We start from the raw sequence: 18,490 nt of genomic DNA, 5'->3' as shown, positions 1-18,490 counted from the left end.
GAAGCAGGATTCGAGAAGGCTAAACTTTGATCATTTTTTGGGGGACATTACTGGTGAAGACAGTGAGTTTGGTTGGCGAGAACGATTGGTTTCAGTTGATTTGGATATAAGGTCCGTCTCGTTTGTTAAAATTGTGAATAGTCCTCTGATCGTCAATGAAATAGAATGATGAGCGAGTGTCAGGCCGCAGTTGCAATTGCAACCGTCAAATTTGGAAGAGTGGATGTTTTATTTTGCTGTTCAAGCCAAGGTGGGCATTTTTCCCGGAAACCTTGTGGACAGCTGCTCATGTGGGTTTTGGGCAGCTATTATAGGGACCGTCGAAGAACTGGCAATGTCGGAGAGGACTCATGCGTTAGTCAAAGACCAGTTTGAGACCAATTATTTCGGGCCAGTAAATCTCATTAAGGCCGCGTTGCCTTTGATGCGTAAACAACAGTCGGGTCATATGATGGTCCTTGGGGGAATAAGTATGATTGTCTGTTCTTATTGTCTTTCTTGTTCACGTCGCTTATAACAGCTAGCGGGCCACATAGGTACTCCTGGACTGGGTGTATACTGCGCTGCTGGCTGGGCGCTTGAAGGGTTCTGCGACGTCAGTACTTAATTCAATTATCCCCCTCCGGCTACTTACCACTTCCAATACAGAGCATGGCATATGAAATTGCCCCCTTTAATATTCGCGTAACTATCCTTCAATGTAATATTGAAATTGGTATACTTTCCAATCTTATTACCAGCGTTCCGCCAATGTACAACTCATACTCACAAACGACAAATCATGCCCCTCTGTTTCGAGGTATCATGAACAGTATTCTCTCCCGTCTTTCCAGTGATTCCCGGTCTACTTACTCCACCGCATCTTCTCCTATTTCTCGTTCCTCACCTTGCCCGGCTTCCCCGATGTCTAGTGGAAACCCGGAATTTCAGGAGGATCACTGCCTCGATACTCACGTTTATCCACTCTCCGCAAACTCCATTGTCTCCCTCTACCCACCACTCACAGCAACACATTTAGATCTTCTTACTGCAGAGACTGTCCATGCAATCACTGCAATTGGGGGACATGAAAACCCACCCGCGCGTCACCTTGTGGGTGCTGAAGCAGTAGCGAGTGTGAAAGAAAAGTTGAAAACGATAAGTGAGGAGCTGGAAGACTTTATTGCGTGTAGTATTGCTGTGGATATCGGTGGTGATGAGAATCCTATTAGGGTGGTAAGTGAAGAGACCACTGCACAAGCTACTGCCAAATGATTCATAGGGGGTGACTGTTTAGGTTATCCGGAATTATATCAGGGCTTACCACACTTACTAGATATCTATACCGGTGAATGTACATAATATGAATTTGTTAAGGTAGTTCTGTGGGTGGTTCGGCCATTCTTGGGCAAGCACATACAGCGTATACAAAAGTAAAAGTCACTTTAATTGACAGAGGTGATATTTGTGGACTTTTGATAGACCAACAAATTATTGCATGAATACTCTATATTGCTTATGTGCTGTTTGGTGAGTATATTTCATAGTGTATATAGGTATGAAGCCATCCAGCAATGGATAATAGGTGCTAGATTTTGACTGACTCTTAGCGAGTCCGAAGATACCATGCCTGTCTGATTTCCCAGAGACTACCCATGTCTTGGTTGTTCCGGAAACAGCGGAAATCTTTCCAGGCATTTCCGTTCGGGGGGTTAGTCATACGGCCATCGGTTCGAAGAATTTTGTTTTCTAAAGCTCCAGGCCCCCTTACACCACTGAGCACAATATCCTTCATAGGTTGTTCACTGGGTCTTGGAAAAGCCTCCCTAGTATTGGTAGTGTCGACCTTGGATTGGGCTCTATTGAGAATGGTGTTTTTGTCTCTGCTAGAGGAGGAATACTTTATGGATTCATTGATATTCTCCGGTGTAGAGTGTTCAGTCTTCATTAAACCTGCTGATATATTCTCAGATCGATCCTTAGTAGTATTTGGCCTGGCGTGAGTGCAATTTCTGCCATCAGTCGAATCCCGTCCAGAAGCGCCCATATTAGAGCTAAGATTAAAACGGTAGATATCCCAGGAGAGGTCGATATCGTCAAGGTTAAAATTGGATTCGATATCTGAGATCTCAGAGCAAGAGCTAAAGGAATCTTCCTCACAGCTTTCGGGGAAATTGGCAGCACCAGGTACTGCGATACTGTCATGAGTGAGGCAAAAGCTGGCGGTACTACTGGGCACAGTCTTCATTTTCGTATTAATAGTTGCCTTGGTTGTATCCGTCTTAGGAGGTGTATCCGCAGAGGGAATTAGGGTTTCAGAGTTGCCCTCTATGCCCACGATAAATTCGTTCAGAGAGTGCACAAGATTCCCACTTTGTAATAGCTCTTGAGGTGATCCATTATTTACATCTATATGACGCGGGAATTGAGAGCCAGTATCCATCTCAGTAGCGGAACTAGTCTCATCATCAAGAAAAGGGTTGTCAATCGATGCCAATTTTGGGGGTGTGTTAGAGGAGTCCTTCGTCTCGGAGCAGTCTATGACACCGCAGAGAAGGACACGGCGACCAGGAGGAATGGAAAACGTAAGAGTATTCCCATCGCGACCAATTATCTAGCTCTACAGTGTAAGTAGCCAAACGATCTTCAGAAGGAAATGCAAAATTGAGGCTTACTTTCACTTCTTTCTCAATGAAAACTTTCTCCTTTTGTTTCCCAAAAACCCTAGCGTATTTCCAAACATCGCCAACTTGAATGAGATTATGTTGAACTAACGTTTCTAGCTTAATTTTTGAGCTTTCTCCCGCAATCAAACCCGAATCGATTTTCTGTTTCTGTCCCCAGAATTCTTCAAACTGCTCTTCTTTCCAAGCATCGAACTTGCCGTCTGCCCTTTCTTGCATAGCTTGATGGGCCTGGCGCTGCCATTCCGGGTCATATTTACCATTTTCGAGGTCAGCCTGGAACTGACGCACTGCATCACGCCAGGGTATTGAGTAACGGAGAAATTCTTGTGGAAGTGGCTCTAATTTGAAATTCGCATCTTCAGGGTCCCCATCAGGGTTAGGATGAACATCAGGAGGAAGTAAAGAAAGAATCTCCCTCTTTTCATCCTCTTCAAGACAATTCCATGCCTCGGGTTTGGCCAGCAGTTTCTAATGATGGTGTTAGTTCCCAAGACAAGGATGGATATTTTATAGAATAGTATACCACTAAATCAATATTCACAAGCGGCGACTTTTCACTCGTCGTCACAAACGGTTCACTCCACTTCTTTGATGCTCTTTTCGTAGTTGTGCGGCTCGCAGCCGGGTTTGCCGCATGAGAAGCCATCTTCTCTGAAGATTCCGCAGGCAGGTCTGAATTCTTCGCATTATCAGTAGCAGCTCTGCGAGGACGTCTACATCAAATATTTATTAGCACCATCCTTGAACCACCATAGCCTTGATGCTTATTCAGCTCGTTACTGCTTGGACTTACAAGCTACGTTGTGGTGAGTTACTGCCGCTTTTAGCCGCCTTTATCTTGGCTCGCCGTGGCATGTTGATTGGTCGGCACAGCTAGAAACAACAACCTCAGATGACAGCTTGTATGATTGAAGAATTGTTGGTATAGTCGGCACGATTTTTTCCCTGAAAAGTAGGCGGGTATTTTGCGACGGCGAGAAGGATGAGAAATATAACTCGATTTCTGAAAAATGGTTAAATCAACTCAAATCTCAAGACTTGATGGTGAGCATGTTTTTGTGCTTAAAGGAGGGAACAAGAGAAAGGAAGGCAGATTCTTTAACTGACCCATCTTTTAGGTCTCATGCTGTCTGCATCTGTGGACGACGAACAGGTGTGTTGTCTGCATTCACTCACCCCTCTGTGTCCCTGCCCATTATCATTGATCTTCACAACACGAACGAACTTAGGCTATTGTTCTATGCTAATCGATTATAGGCAGAGGCCCAACTATCTGAAATCAAGGGCCAGGCAAAAATAATATTTCGTCGGCTGAATAGCAATTCTGAACCAGAAGCTAGCATTGAATCTGGGGAATATAATCTACAGCTAGTGCTCCCCTTTCGATAAGCTCTCAAATAATACTGACTCGTGTCTTTTGCAGCTACATAATCAAAAGCGACATCTGCTTCCTATGTATCGCTGATCGCTCGTATCCTCGAAAGCTTGCATTCGCTTATTTAGCGGATATCGCAGATGAGTTTACGACTACATACCCGCCAACCCAGTATCTTTCCTCCAACCTCCGGCCTTACGCTTTTGTGGAGTTCGAGACTACCCTTCAGCGCAAGAAGAAACAATATCAAGATAGTCGCGCGTCGGCAAATCTTGACAAATTGAATGATGAACTGAAAGACGTAACCAAAGTCATGACTAAGAATATAGAAGACCTTCTTTATCGCGGTGACAGTCTAGAGCGCATGGGAGAGATGTCGGGAAGATTAAGAGAAGATAGTCGCAAATACCGCAAGGCTGCAGTAAGAATTAATTGGGAGCTCCTTTTGAAACAGGTAAGAATCTTGACCATCTTTAGTACACACTGTCCTCTCTCTAATATTATTCCAAGTACGGCCCCTTTGGCGCCGTCGGTCTTCTTATCTTCATTCTCCTTTGGTGGCGCTTCTTCTAATTCATGTAACTGCTTTTCTTAATAAAGTACCGATAACGACAATGATATCCATTATTGGGGTGGTAAGAGTTTGCTGCCCTGTGGCGTTTTTGTGCGTACCGCGTTGGCCTGTTGGTTTCCTTCGCCCTTCGATTATAAGCGCGTTCGCCAGCCATTTGCTATGTGTGTTGGGATAACACTTGACCCTTTGTTTAATTCGGAGTAATTCTTCACTTACCCTTTTCAATAAGCGAGGGCTTCAAATTTCATCTTCCTCCTCATCAAAGTCATCTTCTTCTCCCATTTCATATAGGATTCGTCCACCTTCACCTGGACCCTCGCCTTTCTGCGCGTCAAAGTAGGGCAGAACCACATTCTCCCGATCCCGTCGTTGTCGCTCGGTTAATCCCAATTCAAATGTCGAGACTAGTTCTTCTGCTACTGATGTAACAGTCTCCTCTTCTCTCCTGTATAGCGGATGGTCGTCAAGCAATATCACTATTTCCCGCGGCTGTCTTGTAGTATATTGTGAGGCCCTGGGTAAGAAGTACCATTCAACGATACCCCTGCCACTCTTTCGTCTATGTTCCATTTCCAGTACGATACCATCATATTTGTTGAGTTTCTTCTTCGAATCTTGTTGGCCAATAATGATGCCTTCGGTTTCTTCGTCGACGCCAAAAACAGGAGACACCATACTTTTGTCAGCAGCGGTTTTTCGGGCTAGAACTTGGGTAAAGGAGTGGACAGCGATAATTGTCGTTGCTAGGTATGTTACCAGAGATAATAGCGAAGGTGCATATGGGTGAAAGTTACGTGGTGAAGGGAGGTCTTGATGATGTACCATAACCAAGGATACCTGGAGTCTCGAACTTGCTGACGCCAGCAGGTTGCTTAAATATTCAGCTACATTTACTGGCTGCCCCTGAGATCCACGGGATGCAAGCCCATGAACGGAGTCAATAATCAAGAGACACCCTAGTAGAACAGTTAGTGTATCAAGGTTTTTGGCGGTGTATTTATACAAATAATTATTATTTAGACTGGTGGGATAACCTACTCTTCTCTGGAAGAATATCGACGTTCGATATGGAGGTTCTCACTTCCCTCAATACTTCGTTTAATCCCTTTTTGGTAGTGAAAATAAAAGTATCAACGCCCTTAGGCCGTTTAAAGGTATCAAATGAAATAAAAACTACGTGGGATTTAGAAAGCTAGCCCAAGGCCGTAAATGTTAGATAGAGACATGCGTAAGCGGGCGCATTTCAAAGGCGATATCAAGCATGTATATTGACGCATCGAGGAGAGTCAGCAGGAATTAATTCAAAAATTACATACCTTTGCACGTCGAATGTATTCGGCTAGTAAGGGGTACGCTGGTTGCTCTAAAGAGTCTAGAAGCAGAGTTAAAGGGGATGCCGTATCACGTAGGTTTAAAAGAGTAGAAATAAGTAATAAGTTGTGTGTTCGTCGGCGAGATAGGGTGCTTCCAGAAGACATATTGGCAATTTCTGCATAAAAGATGAGATTGCATTTGCGAACTCTTGTTAGGTCTTAAAAGATAGAGTTGCAGTATTGAGATATTCTGCTCTCCGTAGTGATTTAGCTAACTACCTAGTTAGTTAACTAGCACTCCGTAGCTAACTAGTTAACTAGGCAGTTAGTTTAGTTACAGGCTGTTACTAAGTTACATAGCTAACTAGCACTCCATATCACAAAATTCGCGGCCCAGCAAAAGAAGACGGGTTTCCTTATATGCGCATCTTCCCCAGACATGTCGACTTGCTAAGGACTTACATTTTCATACCCGCCTTCCCTTTTTCAGCCTTTCCCATTTACATACAATCCGCCGCTACTTTAGCTCTTCAGGCCGAGACGGAAATTCGAAAATGACAGAGCCTCCAACCAAGCGCGCCAGACGCATGGATAGCTCAACAATGTGGGATATTAGTGACAAAAAATCAAGACCAAATGAGTGCACACTGAACCCAACAGATGGGTCCAGTAAGGGCAACAAAGATGACGCGAGACTACCCGCACCTACGTCGCGCACGGAGAGACGTCAACAATCTCGGTCTAGAAATAAGGATGGCAGAAGACGAGATCAGAGTAGATCTCGTGAGCGGAAAACTAGAGAAGGCACCCGAGACACTTGGCGAGAAGGTGAAAGGGATCCGCGTGCAGCTGCAAGAGATAGGGACAGGAGCAGAAGTCGGGACAGAGATTATACGCGACGTGGTCAGTATATCTTGTGGGTTTAACCCTCAATGGTTTTCTCGTTTCTCAAGCGCCACATTATTAACCCAATTGCATGCACTAGACTACCACTCGAAATCTAGTCGATATCACGAGCGGTCAAGATCTCGATCCCGCTCCCCTACTCGACATAACACAAAAATTAGGACACGATCACCTCCCCGGCGCGGCTCCAAACCTGATCGGCGGGACATTGGAAGTCGCAGCGTACCACCCGATGACGATAAAGGGCCTAATGGATCGACCGGTCGGCAAGGGCATTCGTCGATATCCAAAGGTACTGATGGCATAGAGCTGGATATGGACCTGGAGAATGGAGAGGTGGATAGTTTGATATTTAAAACAATGGGGTTCAAATCCTTCCGGTCTACCCAAAATACGAAAGTTCCCGGCAACCAGATATATGGAGTTCGAAAGGAGAAGAAGACGGAGTACAGACAGTATATGAACCGTGTGGGCGGTTTCAACAGACCACTAAGCCCTTCGAGATGATACATTGCTTTTGGCATGATGCCAAATACTCCACTGTCGGGTCATCATGAACAACTTATCTTCTACATAGATGTTTCGTGCGCTTGGTTGTTAAAGGGGCGAGCAAACTTCACCTCTTAGCTATCTAGATCTACGACAGGGTTGGACAGATAACAGGTACTTCCCTATATACTGTCATATTGTCCTTGGAGGCAGTAAGGAATTTCCTTAAACTCAAAATGAAACGGATAGAGGTAGGACACACTTACATCAAGTGAAAAACGAGTAGCTTGGAAACATTTTTAACATTGATGATTCCTTTTAAAAGGAAGACCTACGCGATTTCTATCAATCCTCTTTTCTTGATACCTGCGTTTTATGGTTTCTAGTATGGTTGCATTGCATAGGTCGTCTATTAGACTCGAGAGATTTCTTTACGCCCACACCTTATAAAATGATGTCAATGCAGCTGAGTCTTAGCCATGCATTTATGATATTGCGGCCCAGCGAAAAGGCAGCCGACGAATCCCTCTTCGCTTAAGACCATAGTTCAGTATTGAAACCTGACTCATCGCATATTGGCGCGGAGGTTTCATGATCCACGATGCAAGAGGGTCGGGTATCCAAGTCGAGTCCGTACACCATAAATCACAGTCGTATTGGAGTGGAAAGGATCCACAGGGCGTTAAGGCTACCGGTCTAGGTGACTGATGCCGCAAATAGTATTACTACTGGCATAAATTGACGTATAGTCACTGGTGAGACCGTTACTCTTCTGCCAGAGGGGTTATGTGACTGGGTTCCAGGTCACAATTGCAAGTTTGAAGAACAGCCAGAAAGCTTTCTGTAGCATTTACCTATCCAGTTAGGAAATCAAATGCAAAAAAAGGAGTAGCAAAAAAGGACACTCCAAGAAACAGTATGAAAAACAAAAAGTTGCCTGAACGATGCTGGCGCTGATGCCCAATGCCGAAAGACTTTCAAAGTCGGCGAACCGGCCAAGCCGATCTAACACAAGTTTAACTTAGGTAACTAGTCTAGTTAAGTAACTTACTAGGTATCTTACCTAACCTACCTAACTACCTAATTAACTAGGTAGTTTAATTAACTAACTAGTCACGTGTGCACCCCACTTTTAAGTTGCCTGGCTGCTGGCTTCATGTCATCCATCCCTACACAACAGAAGCCTTGAACTTGACAACCACCTTGATACTCTGCGGCCCTATTACCTTTCTCCGGCTTGGTACGGAGTACAATAAATAATCCTCAATTTAATATAATAATAGTATGGCTCCAGATAACTCCATATCAGATAATAATAGCCTCACGATGGCCGAGGTATTCTAGCCCCCTACTTCCCGGGCGCTACAGCCCGTGTTGAGCAACCAGGGAACGTTGCATCCCCCGCTTGACAAGAGAGTCTGGAGATGATCACACAGGCCTTAACCTAAGGCTTATTTTTCCATTCCACGCGAAATCGTTCAGTCACCCAGGCGTCGATCCACGAGCGAGCTGCAGATTACTTTCTCGCCTTCACAAATAATATGACCCGTTCCTTATGCTTTCGAAGCTACCTACCTCACACCTACCGATCCGGCTTTGCGATGCGCCATTCATAGCTCAGCCCATCACCAAAATGCCAATACTTCATAGAGAGTCGCAGTGCCGGCCTCCTTTTTACACTTTTGGCCAGGTTATACTACTAGGTGGCGACGTTTGGCATGGAAAGATTCTAGATTCTGGGGCGGACTCGAACCCCTGGCCACGATATGATTGCGAAAATACGGGTGGTCTATCGGGACCTAGTTGCCTTAAAAACCTGGTACGATTCTGCCGGATCGCAATGTCGCTTTGGTATCTGTCAATATGCCGTAGTGCAGAATATTATTATGAAAAAGTGGAAATCATGTTGTACCATCTGTTTGCTTGGTCGTGAGTATCTTCGCCTCTTTTGTCTTAGAGAAAAGGCCAAAGTGGTGCAATATACGGAGTGAAGCTTTTGTTCCGCCTGAGGGAATTGTGAAGCGCCTTTGTTGGACCTTGATGCTACGGCAAAACTAGATCGCCCTCGCTTCACTAATTGGCATTCCTGGCATGCCCGTACATGACCCACGCAATGGTACAGTTCTCCTTGAATGTTGAGTAGGATGCGTAGGTTTCTCCTCTACGTCGCATATACCACTTCTGCCGTGCGCATGATTTGGCACTACTACTACTGTTCACAAGGCAGCTTTGGTTGTGGAGACCCGAAATTCCACTGGAGCCGTCCTGGACAGAACCGCAGTGGACTGTTGTCAGCTCTTATTTCGGGCCGGAAAGGGTCAATTATTATTATTATTATTAGTGCCTTCACAACGAGAGACAGCGTGTACGGCCAGAATTGACGGTAAATTGCACTTCCACACAGTAGCGATAGGCTTTTTTGTTCATGGTAAACCTTCCAGCAAATATCGCAGCGTGGAACCGCTCCACTACTAAACAGCGGTTATTCCTCCATAATAGATGAAGATGGGCGACTTTTGAACAAGGATGCCATTCAACCTCCCTCCAGTATGCAGGCTCATGCGGATTATTTGCCTCCGATAATGACCGGGATCCTTTATCTGGGGAGAGTGGCTCTATCTTTCATTAAACTTTCCAGTGCTGCACCACAATTTGGAGATATGTAACTCGGGAGCCGGTCTCAGCATGGGCATTTCTAACACCCGAACCCGAGGCCACCACTAAGCCTTCTAGAAGGCGCTGGATACCCGCTAGCCCACTCGGTATATCCTCACCGATTCAGACCGGTGGCTTTTAGCTCGGCGGGTCATCCCTGCCGACAAACCCCGGGTTTTGGCGCTTCCAACCTAGTTTTGAGAAAGACACCGAATTTGATGTTGGGTGCCTCAGTTTTGTTTTTCCTTGCTCGCGTTATGAAACTGTTGTTTGTTTATATTCAGAAACAGTTACAAGATGCACACCCAGTCGACAAAGTGGCTTCGTCTCTTCGGTCCCCTGTTCCATAGATCGCCCAGGTCACCTTCGGCCATTGGTTGGCGATGCCGGCCAAGTTGATCAAGCACTCGCGGTATGTTGGCGATCATCAGGGGCCCATGCTGCCGGTTGTCCCTACTAGGGAAGTGGTATCGGACGGCCCTCCCCATATTAAACTAGTTTACTAGTTAACTAGTTAATATAATAGGGTTGCCGAGATCGAGCGGCAGCCATTCAGGCAACTTCAGCCACAGATCACCTGGACGACATATCACTATCCCCAAACCTGCAGATGTCTGTTCAATTGCCATAACAACTGCCAGTCTCGTCAGCAGTTCTGCTCGTCGTAGAGGGGGAGCTCTCCGCCTCCAATCTTGAAACAGTACAAAGTGATAAGTATTCATACTGAATACCATTCCTTTCGCGCTGAGAAAATCGAGATTCGGGCCAAATTAGAGGGTTACACTCCGCGGCTTGGCTATGATTACCCTTTCAGCAAAACCCTGGGACTAACCATGTCATCTCCACAAACACCTTTAATCTAACGCTGCGAAATGTCATGGGCCGGCTGGAAGAGTTGGCCCGGCGGCCCCTTGCATTGCTGTCCCCGTCCATAACCGGCGTTTACTGGTGGGTTGTGGTCGCATGCGTTTTCGAGAAGAGTCACTATATGGTCAAGAGGTTTGATGCGGAGCGAGCTGAGCGCGGGGGAGAGTTCCATTGCGGGTACGTCATGTGGGTTATACCCTGACCACATGCAATTTCGGGGTGGTCGATGGCAAGTCTGAGTGATGAAGGGATACCGGAAATCATTATTATTCGAGAGCCCGCAGGATAACTGGGGTATTAGCCGATCAAGTCGAGGGGCGCAGAAGACCTCCAAGCCTGATATAAATTTGAGACGATTTCCGCGTCAAGAGTTTCAGGAAGCAGAGCAGCAATCCTGATCCTCGTTGTTTTTGGTCTTCATCATGCACGGTCTCTTGCTTGCCGCTGGGCTTCTCAGCCTGCCCTTCCACGCTGCTGCCCATCCTCAGCAGCCCGCTACCGGTGTCGCCCGCCGAGGAGTTGACCTCAACGCCTACCGTTTGCCCCTGAAGGCCGACTATAAAAACACCGAGAAGGTCGAGGCCGAGCCTCCAGCTCTCAACCTGTTTGGCCCTGCAAGCTATGTAGAGGTTGCCCAAGCGCTTGCTAAGACGACCGTTCCTGGAGCCACTTTCCGTGTCGTTGACGACCATTATGTCGGCGACAATGGTGTTGCCCATGTTCACTTGCGCCAGACAATGAACGGTATTGATATTGACAATGCTGACTTCAACGTTAACGTAAGTCGGCTTCAGGGCTCGCTTTTTCTTTCTGTCAGCTAACACTCCTCACAGGTCAAAGATGGCAAGGTGTTCTCCTTCGGCAACTCCTTTTACACTGGAAAGGCCCCCAGCCCATTGGTCAAGCGTGACCGTGCCGATCCAGTTCAGGCCTTGAAGGAGGCCTGCAAGACCCTCCAAATTCCAGTCAAGACCGAGAAAGCCACTGCTCAGGCTGTCAAGGGCTCTGAATCTGTTGTTTTCAAGGGTACCTCTGGAGCTCTGTCTGAGCCAAAGGCTAAACTTGTTTACCTCGTCAAGTCTGATGGAAACCTCGCTCTGACTTGGAGAGTCGAGACCGACATTGGCGACAACTGGCTCTTGTCATATGTTGATGCTAAGGATGGCAAGAAGGTCCACAACGTTGTCGACTATGTCTCAGAGGCCACTTATTCCGTCTTGTATGTAAATACGTCTTCGATACTCCAGAACGATAGCTAACTTGAACCACAGCCCATGGGGTACCAACGATCCAACTGAGGGTGAGCGCAAGGTCTTCACTGATCCTTGGGACACGAAGTCCTCCGAGTTCACCTGGATTGGCGATGGCCAGACTAAGTATCAGACCACTCGTGGAAACAATGGAATCGCTCAGTCCAACCCTCGAGGTGGCAATGAGTACCTTAACAACTACCGCCCAATGAGCCCGGCTCTTAAATTTGAATACCCATACTCCACCTCTATGACTCCTCCATCAAGCTATATTGATGCTTCCATTACCCAGCTCTTCTATACTTCAAATGTCTACCATGATCTTCTTTATTCCCTTGGTTTCACTGAGCGTGCTGGTAACTTCCAGTGGAACAACAGCAACAAGGGTGGTCGCGGAAATGACTATGTCATCTTGAATGCCCAGGATGGCTCTGGTACAAACAACGCCAACTTTGCTACTCCCCCTGATGGTCAGCCAGGCCGTATGCGCATGTACACCTGGACCACTGCCAACCCCAACCGTGATGGCAGCATGGAGGCAGGTATTGTTATTCATGAATACACTCACGGTCGTAAGTGATACATGTCCTTTTGTGTGACTCTTCTGGCGGACGGCGCTTAATCGTGCTCTTTAGTTTCCACTCGTCTTACTGGTGGGCCCGCCAACTCCAACTGCTTGAATGCTCTCGAATCTGGTGGTATGGGCGAAGGTTGGGGAGACTTCATGGCTACTGCCATTCGTCTCAAGGCTCGCGACACCCGCAACACCAACTACGGTATGGGCGACTGGTCTGCAAACAAACGGGGCGGCATCCGTGCCTATGTCTACTCCACCAGCCTGAGCACCAACCCCCTCAACTACCTCTCCGTCAACAGCTTGAGACAAGTCCACGCCATCGGTACCGTTTGGGCCAGCATGCTCTACGAAGTCATGTGGAACTTGATCGATAAACACGGAAAGAATGACAGCCCTGTTCCTCAGTTCCGCAACGGTGTCCCTACTGATGGCAGATATCTTGCTATGAAGCTCGTTGTTGACGGCATGGCCATGTAAGTTCAATCCCTGTCATTTCTGAGCCCATCCCTTTGAAGAAGCAATAGCTGACCGGGATGTTTCCAACTTCTAGCCAACCCTGCAACCCCAACTTCGTCCAGGCCCGTGATGCTATCTTGGATGCCGACCGGGCCCTCACCGGCAGCCAGAACAAGTGCGAGATCTGGAAGGCTTTCGCCAAGCGTCAACTCGGTGTTGGTGCCAGATACGGTACCACCCGCACTGGCAGCACTGAGGTTCCCGCTGAATGCAAATAAGCATTTAAATCACCTTCTTGTACATAGCTTTTAGACCGGAGAGTACCCTTCTTGGGAAAGCCGGGTCGACCAATTTATTTTTGATTCTTTTTTCGAATTGTCTCTAAACCTGTACTCCGTATTTTTTAGCATTCATGCGATGTGACTTGTAGTGGACTCCTGAATTGGCCGTCTCGTTGGTTTCGATGCCAAGATGAGCTACAACAAGTTCGAGTGCAGCGGCCCACCATTTAACTATCTTGTTAGTAACTAGTTAACTAACTGGTTCTTTGAGCGAGTTGACTAACTACTCGGCAACTAGTTAGCTATGCAGCTAACTGCTTAGCCATCAACACACTTCGCTCAACTCGTCGCTGGTGGGAGGCAGCGTGTGCCTTCTTTCTCATCGTACTGGTGGAAGCGGACTTTCTCGCGGAGGTAAGACTGGTTTGGCTGAAGCTTGCCAGCTAACTAGCTAGTTAACTACTAACTCTGTAGTAGTGAGCTTGGTTGAAAAGCATGTTCCGGATTGACACGTCTTCGGCGGAACACCGCTCCATATTTATATTGCCAGCCCGGAGGACCTTGGGGACAGTCACACCCAAGCCCGCGTCATCGCCGGGGGCTCAACGAAAGCCAACAGCTTCTTAAGCACACCTTGGGAGATTACTATCTGCTCGCCACGTATTGCTTGTTTCTTCGAGATGAACTCCGCTTCTGAGCGCACAATTGCCGTGATTGGTAACTGCCCCTCGAGCTCCCCGCAAAACCCGCTGGTCTTGGAGAATGGGCTAACTGTCATTCTGCAACAACAGGGGGCGGAATCATCGGTTGCTCGACCGCATACTATTTGACGAGACACCCGTCCTATGACCCCACACTACACAAGATCGTCGTTTTCGAAGCCACAGGCATCGCTGGCGGTGCATCTGGCAAAGCAGGGGGGTTTCTAGCCATTTGGGCGCATCCGGACAACATTGCGCCTTTAAGTTATTCTCTTCACAAGGAACTGGCCCAAGAGCACAATGGTGTGGAGAGATGGGGGTATCGGAGGATAAAATGTGGACAATTGCTCGCACATGTCACCCCACGTGACGCATCTAGCAGCAATACGGAGACGTTAGGCTCGGGTAAGAATTACGACAAGCAAGCTACTTCGCGGGAAAAGAGGGCGTGTAGCATACCGGCAGACCTGGACTGGTTTGATTCATCCATGTGCCTTGAGTTTGAGGATATGGGCAACATGGGAGCAACAGCTCAAGTACATCCCTACTTGTTTACGACGTCAATGATGAAACTAGCGGAGGAGAAAGGAGCTAAATTTATACTGGGATCTGTCACGGAGATTGAGCTCTCAGAAGATCGGGTTCGTGGGCTCAAATACAATGATAAGGAGACCGGCGAGTCTAAATCAATGCCAGTGACAGACGCAATTGTTGCTGCTGGGCCGTGGGCGAGGACCGTGTTTCCAAGAGCTCCGATTCTCGCTGAGCGCGCTCATAGCGTGGTAATCCGTCCCACCCGTCCTGTGTCAGCATATGCTGTGTTTACAAGTATCACCCCTCAGCGTTCGAATCGCCACCCTCAACAAGACGCGGCGGTATCTCCTGAGATCTACTCAAGGCCAGATGGCACTGTATATTCTTGCGGAGCAGGCGACGTATCCGTCTCTCTGCCAGAAACAACAGCGGATGTGCAAGTGGATGACTCTCGATGTCAATCAATCATTGATTCAGTGGGCTCTATATCATCCGAACTGCGAGGGGGCGAAATCCTGCGGCAACAGGCGTGTTATCTGCCGGCTGTTGCAGGCCCCGCTGCAGGGCCACTCATCGGCCCGGCTGATATTAAAGGTGTGCATCTTGCAGTTGGCCATACTTGCTGGGGAATTCAAAATGCACCGGCCACCGGGAAGCTCATGAGCGAGTTTGTTTTCGATGGAGCAGCGCAAAGTGCGGATGTTGCCAGTCTCAATCCACGTAATTTTCTGTAAGCTGGGAATATGCTCAGTCTGGACTCCGTAGGTAGTTATGTAACTGCTCCTTAGGTACTCCGTAGGATTAAGCGTAACTCGAACTAACGTCATCTTGCTTTTGGCTTTGCAGGATCCGCTTATAGACACGTAGTTAGTTAGTTACATAATTCATCGCACCTACTAGTTAGCTCTCCGGAGTAGAGCCTCAAGCTTGCGGAGTTGCCTATCAAACACCACCACCACTTGGGGACGTCGGAGGAAAGCGTTGTCTGGAGGATGTGCTAAAGTGCTAGTTAATTGCTTCTTTGTGCCTGCACTCAAGTCATGAATGGTCTCCAATCGCTGTGGATCTGCGCCCTAGCAGTCATCAGCTATGGACTGGCCGAAGCCAAATCCACGATACACGAATCCTCGCCCCTGGTCAGCGAAATTGAACACGCCTCGAATCAATCTCTACTATGGGGCCCCTACCGTCCCAATCTCTATTTTGGCGTTCGCCCACGAATACCAAAAAGCCTGATGATGGGCCTGATGTGGGCGAAGGTGGACAACTTCGGAACAGCGCAAGGCAGTACGTAGGTCAATGGCTCCGGAAGATATCGTGAGAGGAATCACCATTTTCATTTTACGCGATTTTCTAACCATCGTCTCAGATTTTAGGCATACTTGCGAGCAAAACGAAGGGATGGCAGGCTACGGCTGGGAGGAGTACGACATCCGGAACGGGGGACGCCAAACTATTCACGATGCTGGCAATACGCTTGATCTAACGATAGATTTTATAAAGGTTCCCGGTGGCAATCATGGTGGAAGCTGGGCAGCCCGCATCAAGGGCAACCCGCGCCGGGATGCTCCACCCAACCAGCCCACAACTCTTATATTTTACACAACTATGGAGGGTTTGGGAGAGCTGGGGGTTGGTAATGAAATAGACCCTCTCGGATTTCAAGGAGACGTGAAATTATTTGGCAGTACCGTGGACCTGGGAGAATTTACAATAGACATCACCCGAGGCCCTGATACTAATCGCTATCCGCAGAAAATTCATCCAAGCTATGATGAAAAACCTATGGATAGGACATTTGTGGCTAGCTTTCAGCTTGAATCTGAATTATTGTGGCAGGCAAAAGGTACTTTGATTTCCTGAGTATCCTAACTATGCATTCACTGATCCCCCCAGAAATTCTTTTTACGCATCTGAAGCAGGAGGTCGAGCCTCTGTTCCAGAAGTACGGGACAGAGAATCCACCTCCACCAAGCAGTGTTTTTACAATTGCCAACAAACCAGCACACGGCAACTTTCACCTTATTCAAAAGACCTTCGAAGGCCCCTTTGAGGTAGGAAACTGCTAAGCACTGTGCAGGTATGAAGCTCTCTAATGATACGCAGTTTGATATACTGTTTTCATCCGCTTCTGCAAGTGAGCCAGTAACCTGTAAGCAAGTTTGCCGTTTGCTTATTGTTTTCCCTTCTAACTGCTTGTTAGCCGACGGGTTGAGTAAGGGAATTAAGAGTGTATCCCAGTCATTTACAGAGAGATTCCAAACGATATATTCCCCGGCAAAACCTTTCGGGGCCTCCAAATACATGGCCTTCTCAAAGGCGATGCTATCAAATTTGGTTGGCGGTATTGGGTATTTTCATGGAGATTCAATTGTTGACCGTTCCAATGCTCCAGAATACGAAGAGGAAAACGAAGGCTTCTGGGAAGAAGCAGCAGAGGCTAGGGCAAAAGTAGAGCCGACTCTGGAACGCCCTTCTGAGCTTTTTACTTCTATTCCGTCGCGACCATTCTTTCCTCGCGGATTTCTTTGGGATGAAGGCTTTCATCTTATGCCGATCATCGATTGGGACCTTGACCTCAGGTTAGTCAAATATTCAAACCCGCCAATCAGAGCACTACTGATTAAGTTCATAGCTTGCAAATTGTGGAGAGTTGGTTCAAGTTAATGGATGACGATGGATGGATTGCTCGTGAACAGATCTTGGGGCCCGAAGCTCGTAGCAAAGTCCCTGCCGAATTTCAAGTTCAGTATCCGCACTACGCCAACCCGCCAACTTTGTTTATGATTTTAGACGAGCTTTCGGACAAGATGAAAGCAAGCGCTGTCGACCCTGGAGATATTAGGTCATTATACTTGAAAAATCCAGAGGCTGTTGAATCTTACTTGCGCTCGATATACCCATTGCTTAAACGACAATATTTTTGGTTTAAGAAGACACAGTGGGGTGATATAAAATCATACGATCGCGAAGCCTTTTCGATGAAAGAAGGATACCGGTGGAGGGGCCGCACCGTCGAACATATTCTCACCTCAGGCCTTGATGACTACCCGCGGGCCCAGCCCCCTCATCCAGGAGAGCTACATGTGGATCTTATCAGTTGGATGGGACTAATGACACGGTCCTTGCGACGCATTGCTCACGCCTTGGGTGAACAAGAAGACGTGGAAGAACTCGGCCAGTATGAAAACGCTATTAAGAGGAATATTGACGATCTTCATTGGGACGAAGCAACCAAGACATATTGCGATGCTACCGTTGATGAGTTTGAAGAAAGCGTGCATGTCTGCCATAAAGGTTACATATCCATTTCCCCCTTTTGGACAGGAATGCTAGCGCCGGATGACCGGCACTTAAAACATACTTTGGATTTAATCTCTGACCCAGAGGAGCTGTGGAGTGATTATGGCATTAGAAGCCTTAGCAAAAAGGACGAATTCTACGGCACCGGCGAGAATTACTGGAGGAGCCCGATCTGGATCAACATCAACTACTTAATCCTTAAAAACTTGCTTGTATGAGCCCCCGTCATCTGATAATTTTTCTTTTTCTTTGATACTGATCTTCTTAATGCAGAGAATCGCAAACGTCTCAGGCCTACACCAGAAGCAGGCTGGTGACATGTATACAAAGCTACGGAGAAATTTGGTAGAAAACGTGTTCAATGAATGGGAACGAACGGGATTTGCTTGGGAACAGTATAACCCAGAATCCGGCCATGGCCAACGAACTCAGCACTTTACAGGATGGACTAGCCTTGTTGTCAAGATAATGGTGATGCCAGAGATTCCGAATGTTGTAGGAAACCTGCGGGACGAGCTGTAAAAACATTACCCTTTTATTCAA

At 47.3% G+C, this 18,490-nt stretch overlaps 8 protein-coding genes across 8 annotated transcripts; 6 read left to right on the top strand and 2 right to left on the bottom strand.

The window, feature by feature from the left end:
- Positions 1-334: 334 nt before the first annotated feature.
- On the top strand, positions 335-1,254 carry LOZ57_001730 (uncharacterized protein; the record flags this gene model as incomplete). The annotated part of the gene is made up of 2 exons (XM_049250814.1): positions 335-478; positions 649-1,254. The coding sequence occupies 2 exons, from the start codon at positions 335-337 to the stop codon at positions 1,252-1,254; spliced, it is 750 nt and encodes a 249-aa protein (XP_049110398.1).
- A 331-nt stretch (positions 1,255-1,585) lies between these two features.
- Positions 1,586-3,521, bottom strand: LOZ57_001729 (uncharacterized protein; the record flags this gene model as incomplete). Its single annotated transcript, XM_049250813.1, has 4 exons — positions 1,586-2,593; positions 2,655-3,134; positions 3,190-3,379; positions 3,460-3,521. 4 exons carry the CDS (start codon positions 3,519-3,521, stop codon positions 1,586-1,588), a joined length of 1,740 nt encoding a protein of 579 aa, XP_049110397.1.
- Positions 3,522-3,676: 155 nt separating this feature from the next.
- On the top strand, positions 3,677-4,614 carry SEC22 (SNAP receptor; the record flags this gene model as incomplete). Its single annotated transcript, XM_049250812.1, has 5 exons — positions 3,677-3,710; positions 3,785-3,819; positions 3,924-4,033; positions 4,090-4,495; positions 4,552-4,614. The coding sequence occupies 5 exons, from the start codon at positions 3,677-3,679 to the stop codon at positions 4,612-4,614; spliced, it is 648 nt and encodes a 215-aa protein (XP_049110396.1).
- A 238-nt stretch (positions 4,615-4,852) lies between these two features.
- LOZ57_001727 (uncharacterized protein) lies at positions 4,853-6,093 on the bottom strand (the record flags this gene model as incomplete). The annotated part of the gene is made up of 3 exons (XM_049250811.1): positions 4,853-5,571; positions 5,654-5,807; positions 5,932-6,093. The coding sequence occupies 3 exons, from the start codon at positions 6,091-6,093 to the stop codon at positions 4,853-4,855; spliced, it is 1,035 nt and encodes a 344-aa protein (XP_049110395.1).
- Positions 6,094-6,612: 519 nt separating this feature from the next.
- On the top strand, positions 6,613-7,341 carry LOZ57_001726 (uncharacterized protein; the record flags this gene model as incomplete). Its single annotated transcript, XM_049250810.1, has 1 exon — positions 6,613-7,341. The coding sequence occupies one exon, from the start codon at positions 6,613-6,615 to the stop codon at positions 7,339-7,341; it is 729 nt and encodes a 242-aa protein (XP_049110394.1).
- A 3,926-nt stretch (positions 7,342-11,267) lies between these two features.
- Positions 11,268-13,406, top strand: MEP9 (Extracellular metalloproteinase 9; the record flags this gene model as incomplete). The annotated part of the gene is made up of 5 exons (XM_049250809.1): positions 11,268-11,624; positions 11,679-12,064; positions 12,117-12,667; positions 12,731-13,145; positions 13,223-13,406. The coding sequence occupies 5 exons, from the start codon at positions 11,268-11,270 to the stop codon at positions 13,404-13,406; spliced, it is 1,893 nt and encodes a 630-aa protein (XP_049110393.1).
- A 683-nt stretch (positions 13,407-14,089) lies between these two features.
- Positions 14,090-15,378, top strand: LOZ57_001724 (uncharacterized protein; the record flags this gene model as incomplete). The annotated part of the gene is made up of 2 exons (XM_049250808.1): positions 14,090-14,126; positions 14,201-15,378. The coding sequence occupies 2 exons, from the start codon at positions 14,090-14,092 to the stop codon at positions 15,376-15,378; spliced, it is 1,215 nt and encodes a 404-aa protein (XP_049110392.1).
- Positions 15,379-15,684: 306 nt separating this feature from the next.
- Positions 15,685-18,469, top strand: CWH41 (Processing alpha glucosidase I; the record flags this gene model as incomplete). The annotated part of the gene is made up of 7 exons (XM_049250807.1): positions 15,685-15,931; positions 16,014-16,490; positions 16,541-16,698; positions 16,751-16,796; positions 16,848-17,226; positions 17,280-18,159; positions 18,221-18,469. 7 exons carry the CDS (start codon positions 15,685-15,687, stop codon positions 18,467-18,469), a joined length of 2,436 nt encoding a protein of 811 aa, XP_049110391.1.
- Between the last annotated feature and the right edge of the window lie 21 nt (positions 18,470-18,490).

The sequence above is a fragment of the Ophidiomyces ophidiicola genome (genome assembly GCF_022830035.1).
Source record: "Ophidiomyces ophidiicola strain CBS 122913 chromosome Unknown scaffold_4, whole genome shotgun sequence".
NCBI classification, from domain to species: Eukaryota; Fungi; Ascomycota; class Eurotiomycetes; order Onygenales; family Onygenaceae; genus Ophidiomyces; species Ophidiomyces ophidiicola.
Note: the sequence above shows the minus strand (reverse complement) of the source record. Positions and strands in the feature narration are given on the sequence as shown.